At 41.1% G+C, this 8,057-nt stretch overlaps 1 protein-coding gene across 1 annotated transcript; it reads left to right on the top strand.

Annotated features, from left to right (window-relative positions):
* Positions 1-2,359: 2,359 nt before the first annotated feature.
* LOC115208240 (interferon-induced protein 44) lies at positions 2,360-7,202 on the top strand. The gene is made up of 7 exons (XM_029776130.1): positions 2,360-3,221; positions 3,730-3,763; positions 4,311-4,515; positions 5,689-5,838; positions 6,271-6,442; positions 6,603-6,703; positions 6,960-7,202. The coding sequence occupies exons 1-7, from the start codon at positions 3,170-3,172 to the stop codon at positions 7,140-7,142; spliced, it is 897 nt and encodes a 298-aa protein (XP_029631990.1). The 5' UTR covers positions 2,360-3,169; the 3' UTR covers positions 7,143-7,202.
* Positions 7,203-8,057: the final 855 nt, after the last annotated feature.

The raw sequence follows: 8,057 nt of genomic DNA, 5'->3' as shown, positions 1-8,057 counted from the left end.
TGACAGAGAAAATAATGTTAATTTCTCTACCATAAGTCGCCTCTAACATTGTTTTAGAGAGTTTGGCAGTGCGTCCAACCGGCCTCACAACCGCAAAACAGGTGTTACCACGCCAGCCCAGGACCTCCACATCCTTCTTCTTCACCTGCGAGATTGTCTGAGTCTGAGACCAGCCACCCGGACAGCTGATGAAACTGAGGATTATTTCTGTCTGTAATAAAGCACTTTTGTGTGGAAAAGCTGATTGGCTGGGCCTGGCTCCCCAGTGGGTGTGCCCCTGCCCAGTCATGTAAAATACATAGATTAGGCCCTAATAAATATATTTCAAATGACTGATTTCCTTATATGAACTGTAACTCAGTAAAATCTTTGAAATTGTTGCATGTTGCATTTTTGTTTAGTATAGATAAAAAATGTATTGGAAACAGGTTATCAAATAATTTCATTTGCCATGGAATATGTTAGTATTGCGAACGCAATGTGTTCATTTTGTGTGAAATATCCAGTAGGGAATCCTGGATTAAGAAGCATTTTCAATGGAGATTCACTATTGAACTTGCTTTTTAGCCCAGGACCGAGCTAAATCTGTGTCTGTCAAACTGACACTAAATGTAATGTTATAAATAGAAGTCAAATTGCTGACTTACATCAAGTGCTCTGCATTTCTTGGCCAGCAGCTTCTCGATGTCTGAAGCTACCTTCTCCACCATCTCATAAGGAGAATTCTTTACCAGGCTGAACTGCCTTCTTTTCTCATTGTAGATCTGAAAAAATAGTAAAAAAAACAGACAACATCAATTTGAGTGCAGTTAAAGGACAGTTCCACATATGTTGTACATGTACTGCTTGTATTACTGCATTTAACATCACTTGCAACAGTTTCCGATCCTTGAGTATGTGGACACCTACTTGTCGAATATTTCATTCCAAAATCATGGGCATTAATATGGCGTACCCCTTTGCAGCTATAACAGCCTCCATTCTTCTGGGAAGATTTTCCACTAGATTTTGAAACATTGCTGCGAGGACTTGTTTAGTGAGGTCGGGCACTGATGTTGGGCGATTAGGCCTGGCTCGCAGTTGGCGTTCCAATTCATCCCAAAGGTGTTCGATGGTGTTGATGTCAGGGCTGGCAGGGCAAGTTCTTCTACACCGATCTCGATACCCCATTTCTGTATGGACCTCGCTTTGTGCATGGGGGCATTACCATGCTGAAACAGGAAAGGGCCTTCCTCAACTGTTGCCACAAAGCTGGAAGCACAGAATCGTAGCGTTAAGATTTCCCTTCACTGGAACTAAGGTGCCTAGACCGAACCATGAAAAACAGCCCCAGACCATTATTCCTCCCTCACCAAAATGTACAGTTGGCACTATGCCTTGAGGCAGGTAGCGTTCTCCTGGCATCCGCCAAACCCAGATTCGTCCTAGATGGTGAAGGGTGATTGATCACTTCAGAGAACTTGTTTCCACTGCTCCAGCCGACGCTTGCCATTGTGCATGGTGATCTTAGGCTTGTGCGCGGCTGCTCGGCCATGGAAAACCATTTCATCAAGGTCTCAATGAACAGTTTTTGTGCTGATGTTGCTTCCAGAGGCAGTTTGGGACTTGGTAGTGAGTGTTGCAACCGAGGACAGATCATTTTTGCACGCTTCAGCACTCGTGGTCCCGTTCTGTGAGCTTGTGTGGCCTACCACTTTGCGGCTGAGCCGTTGTTGCTCCTAAATGTTTCCATTTCCCAATAACAGCACTTACAGTTGCCCAGGGCAGCACTAGCAGGGCAGAAATGTTACGAACTGACTTGTTGGAAAGGAGGAATCCTATGACGGTGCCACGTTGAAAGTCACTGATCTCTTCAGTATGGGCCATTCTACTGTCAATGTTTGTCTATGGAGATTGCATGGCTGTGTGCTCAATTTTATACACCTGTCATCAACGGGTATGGCTGAAATGGATGAATCCACTAATTTGAAGGGGTGTCCACAGACATCTGGCCATGTAGTGTAGCTACTAGGGCCTTGACGATACCAATATCACAATATTCCTTAGTAACGTGGCAAGGAAACAAAACATGAAGCGGATTAAACTTCTTTAGGAAAACAGCCCTAATGTTGGAAACAAACATCACTATCTTGCCATCCAGAGTCACATGTATTTATTTTTCAAGCTATAGCACACTATCTTACATACAGCAGGTATTTAAAGGACCAAAGAGTTTGGTCTGCTTCGTTTTTGCCATGGAAAAAATATTGTTGTACTGGTATCGTGCTAGCCCTAATAGCTGCAACCCAAATAGTATTTTTATGTTCCAGGGTTGAGTTAAAAGGTGCAATGCAGCCATTTTTATCTCACTATCAAATCATTTTTGGCTAACAATTAAGTACCTTTCTGTGATTTTTGTTATTTCTCAAGCTAAAATGTTGATAGGACTGTCTGGGAGTGGTCTGAGTGGAGAGGTGGAAACTTTCTGTTATTGGCAGAGAGGTTTGGAACGCTCTTTCTTAGTGGTCTACTAACTAATTTACCGCCTGGGGATGTCACTAGGCAGGCCAACACTCCATCCCACCAAAACAGGCTGAAATTTCAAGCGGGCTTACACTAAAAGGACATTATCATAATTTTCACAATTACACCGTATTATTTCAACCTCATAGTGTGGGAGTATATATAAAACACAGGAAAATAAAGTTGACTGCACTAAGCCTCTAATTCCACTAATTAAATCTCTGTAAATTCTATTTAATTCATTTCAAATTCCAGGTCAGTCTTTAAATTCAGAAATAATTAAATTCCTCTCCATTCCAATGTTAGATAAATTCCAAGAATGAAATTCCCAATTCTATTTTAGGTCACAACAATTCCACAAATACAAATTCAATTCCCTCAGGTGTTCAGGCTGATCATGTGACTAATCAAACAGCCTACCTATACTGGGACTATAGAAATACAAGTTGAAAGTATTTAAAACAAATCCTGCAGTCAATGTTTGATACATGGGAAATGTAGAAATACTGAATTCCAATTTAACTCAATTCCACAGATTAATTGAAATTGTAAAACATTTGAAGTCTAAACAGTCTAATTCCATTTCAATAACTTGAAAGATTGTTGAAATTCTAATTCAATTGGAATTGACCCCAACCCTGTTACATTCCCTCTCAGAAAAGCAAACATGGGTGGAGAAGAATCAACGCCAGCACGGACACCATCACCACCAAAGAAGGGTAAGAGAGATATGACATATCTGTAAAATAGTCAACCCCTGATAGTGAATATCAGGTTTGAGTGCAATTTCTGTTCAAGCACAGTGCATCGGTCCCAATTCTTTTAACTTGTTCTGGGAACCTGCAGACACCGTTTTAGCGCATGCATTGACCACAGCCCCAAGGTTTTACTTATATAGTACATGCCCTGTAGGGGCGGCAGGTAGCCTAGTGGTTAGACTGTTGGGCCAGTAACTGAAAGTTTACTGGATCGAATCGTCGAGCTGACAGGGTAAAAATCTGTCATTCTGCCCCTGAACAAGGCAGTTGACGGCCTACTGGGGAGCAGTGGGTTATTGTAAATAAGAATTTGCTCTTTACTGACTTGCCTAGTTAGATATAATGTAAACCTACTCATTAATTATGTCATTGTAATCAACATTTGAAAGTAAGAGATGGTGGGTATTGGAATGTGTAAAACAATAATTTTGTGATTTTAATCAAAATGTGTTCTATGTGTGTCACACAGAATTTGACAAAGAATGGAGGGAAACAAGTTGGAGGTAAGTACTGTACCGACTGACCAAATATGGAGGATGAAAGAAAGTAAAACAAAAGTTTTGGTTATTTTTTACATGTTATTTAACTAGTCAAGTCAGTTAAGAACAAATTCTTATTTACAATTGCGGCCTACCCCAGCCTAACCCGGGCGACACTGGGCCAATTGTACGCCACCCTATGGGACTCCCAATCACAGCCGGTTGTGATACAGCCTGGAATCAAACCAGGGTCTGTAGTGATGCCTCGCGCACTAAGATGCAGTGCCTTAGACCGCTGCACCAGTCGGGAGTTATCATTACAATCACTATCAAGGGTTGTGTTGTGTGAATAGCGTGCTATGCTAAATTGCTGATATCAGTTTCCCACCATCTTAAATCAATTAAGTCCTGGTGTTATCTTGATGCAATTTCACTGTATATAATTATAAGCAGTCTATGGCAACTGTTTTGCATTGAATCTGTGCCACAAATGCTAAAAGGTTAGCATTTGGAAACAGTGGCCAGGTAAACAAAGCAAGAAGTAACAGGTACTCTTCATTGTCTTTGACAGTAAAGGAGATAGAGACCGCATGGTGGATGAACTGAGGAACTTTAAACTGAGTGATCCTGATGTGGGCCAGCTCAGATGCCTGCTATATGGACCAGTCGGTGCAGGAAAGTCCAGCTTCATCAACTCAGTCAACAATGTCTTCCAAAATCGGACAACAAGTGGTGCCCTGGTAGCTGCTGCCTCTGGCTTAAGCTTCACCATGACAGTAAGCTGCAGTGCCTAATACATTTAACACAGACACAATGCAGGTACGGAATATGGCTCCCTAATATATCCTTGTACACTAAGACATACAGTATTTCATGAGCTACACACAGGCAGAACAGAGACATGAAGAGGGACATACAGGAACAAAGAGAGGTTGTCTGCGCTGTTTTAAATGCAAAATGTAGTCAATCACAGGGACGTAGGTTTGCAAAAGGACCATGGAAAGAATAAATACACTCAGACTGTTGGAAACTTTTTTTTTTAAATGGAGACAAATGTATATAATTTACAAATGTTTATATGAAACGGTGAATAAAGAAAAGGGACAAGGCAAATGAAAACACACAAATCTGGCTATAAAGAAAACATAAATGAGTTGATTACATCACATTATCAAGACTAGATAAATGCCAAGGATGTAACTACACAGTAGAATACAAAGTAGAAATGTACACAGTAGAAATGTTATATTTAAGCAATAAGGCCGAAGGAGGTGTGGTATATGACCAATATACCACGGCTAAGGGCTGTTCTTAGGCACGACGCATCGCGGAGTGCCTGGACACAGCCCTTAGCCGTGGTATAATGGCCATATATCAAAAACCCCTGAGGTCCCTTAATGCTATTATAAACTGGTTAGCAACATAATTAGAACAGTAAAAATACATGTTTTGTCATACCCACGGTATACTGTCTGATATACCACAGCTGTCAGCCAATCAGTGTTCAGGGCTCGAACCACCCGTTTAAAATATGTATTCTACTGCTTAGTTATATCCTTTGAGTTAAAAACCAAAACGGTGGTCTTGCATTTTTACTTTATTCACCTTTTTGCACATTTCGGGGCATTGTGCCCTAAATCAATTTTATATAAAGGGTCTGAGTAAAGGGTCTGAATACTTACAGTACCAGTCAAAAGTTTGGATACACCTACTCATTCAAGGATTTTTCTTTATTTTTACTATTGAGGTAATTGAGGTAATATGTATATGTACTGTAGGTAGAGTTCAGGTGAAAGATCAGGTGTTCCTAATGTTTTGTACACAAGGTGTATATATTTGTTGATTCTGAGCCTCAGTTTGGGATGCTTTTCATGTTTCTGAGTGTGAGGGTATTTATCCTTTCCATAGAAAAAAAGATACATGTTATTAAATAAAAAATGTATTTTCAGTATGACACACACTACATTCAAGGCCGTTCAGGAGAAAAACGTCTTCCCTTTGCATTCAATGATGTCATGGGTCTGGAAACACAAAAAAATGGGTTGCACCCTGATGACATCATCAATGCCCTGAAGGGCCATCTACCAGAGGGCTATGAGGTAATGCAGACGTCACACGCACACCACACACGCACACACACACACCACACACACACACACACACACACACACGCACACGCACACGCACACACACACACACCACACACGCACACACACCACACACGCACACACACACACCACACACACACACACACACACCACACACGCACACACACACCCACCACACACGCACACACACACACCACACACACACACACACACGCACACGCACACGCACACGCACACACACACACCACACACACACACACACCACACACGCACACACACACACCACACACGCACACACACACACCACACACACACACACACACACCACACACGCACACACACACACCACACACGCACACACACACACCACACACACACACACACACACACACACACTAACAAATCTCATATTTTCTTGGCCAGTTCAATCCTTTCCACCCATTATCAGATAAAAAAAAGGAATTCATTCAGAATCCCAGCTTAAGTGACAAAACTCACTGCCTGGTGAGTATTGTGTCAGCGGACAAAATCTCTCGCATGTCAGTGGATGTCATAGACAAGATGAAGAGCATCAGGGCAGAAGCCAGCAGACTGAGTAAGTAAGCTCTTTAAACTCTGTTTCTCAATGGTAACTACAACTATGTCTGGCGATCAGTTGTCACCTTTCAGCTGTAGCTCTTGACTTTTCACTATTACATGACACAGTGTTACTTATGCTAGTCCTTCTATTCATTAAATATTCATTTCTACGGCAGAAATCCCTCAAGTTGTTGTCATGACCATGCCAGACAAGGCTTGTGAGCTGGTGAACAAGGATGTGAGGAGAATCTACTACAGCAAGGCGATCAAAGAGAAGGTAAATCACATGACCTCAGACCTGAACAAATGTCACATTGCCTGGACAAGTGTTTAACATGTCAACTAACCATATAATATGATGAGGTAATCTGATGCCCAACTGCACAGTTGATGATGTGGCACGCAACCATCGGTTGACGCAATGCAATGTCTGCAATGTAGTCAGCCATTAAATCTTGGTTGTGCTGACATGATTCAATGATCATCACTCAAGAAAAACTGATCCAGCCCTTTTTGTCTCCAACATTTTTCAGATGCAGATCTGCAGTAATGAGCTAGGCCTTCCCATGAACTGCATCCTGCCGGTAAAGAACTACCACGAGGAGGGGATGCTGGATAACGACATGGATATCCTGATACTGAACGCCATGACTCAGATTATGAACTTTGCCAACGACTACCTCTGGAACCTCCAACAACATGCAATTCAAAAATAGAATGAGGATTAATAGTGAGCCCTAAGCTCTGAATAAAGTTCTTTATTTCTATATTTTTTACATTGTTGTCGTGTCATTTTACTTCCATGTAGAGGCCTAAATATGTTATCTGCGGCTCTGGGAGAAATGTATTTCCAGTGAGTATGCATTTCGTGTGACAAGAAAATCTTTAAAATAACTGAGCATTGCTGTGCATATATGCTACTTTTTAACATTAACACCCAACTGTACAATTGTGTTAGATAAACTAGCATCCTTCACCGAATTCTTTTGATGACCGAAACTACTTTTAAACCTGTCACGTCCTGACCAGTAAAAAGGGTTATTTGTCATTGTAGTATGGTCAGGGCGTGGCAGGGGGCGTTTGTTTTGGGTGTTTTGATGTTTTTGGGGTTTTGTTCTATGTTTTATATTTCTATGTTTATTCTAGTTCTATGTTGGTTTTTGGCAATGACCTCCAATTAGAGGCAGCTGGTTGTTGTTGTCTCTAATTGGAGGCCATATTTAGTTGTGTTTGTTTCACTTGTGTTTTGTGGGTGGTTGCTTTCTGTATAGTTGGGTTACCTTACAGAACTGTTGGTTGTCGTTTATTGTTTTCGTTTAAGTGTTCACTTTAGTAAGTAAATAAAGAAGATGATCACTATACCCGCTGCGTTTTGGTCTCCTCAATACGACCGCTATGACAAAACCATACTTTGTTTTACTGATATTGCTGTAACATTAATTCGATGTGACATTATTGTTGTATCTTTTTTTTGTATCTTTTCTGCTGAAGTTGACTTAATTTCCAGGTAAATTTTAAGTTCCATAAATAATTGTAAAAAATGATGGCTACTGATGACATCGCCATCTTTCTCTCTGTAACCAGGTTTCCATCCAACCATTTCATGGGGATGAATTACCTGACGCATAAAG

This window comes from Salmo trutta, chromosome 14, assembly GCF_901001165.1.
Source record: "Salmo trutta chromosome 14, fSalTru1.1, whole genome shotgun sequence".
Lineage (NCBI taxonomy): Eukaryota > Metazoa > Chordata > Actinopteri > Salmoniformes > Salmonidae > Salmo > Salmo trutta.
The sequence above is the reverse complement of the archived record's forward strand: the minus strand, read 5'-3'. Positions and strand labels throughout refer to the sequence as shown.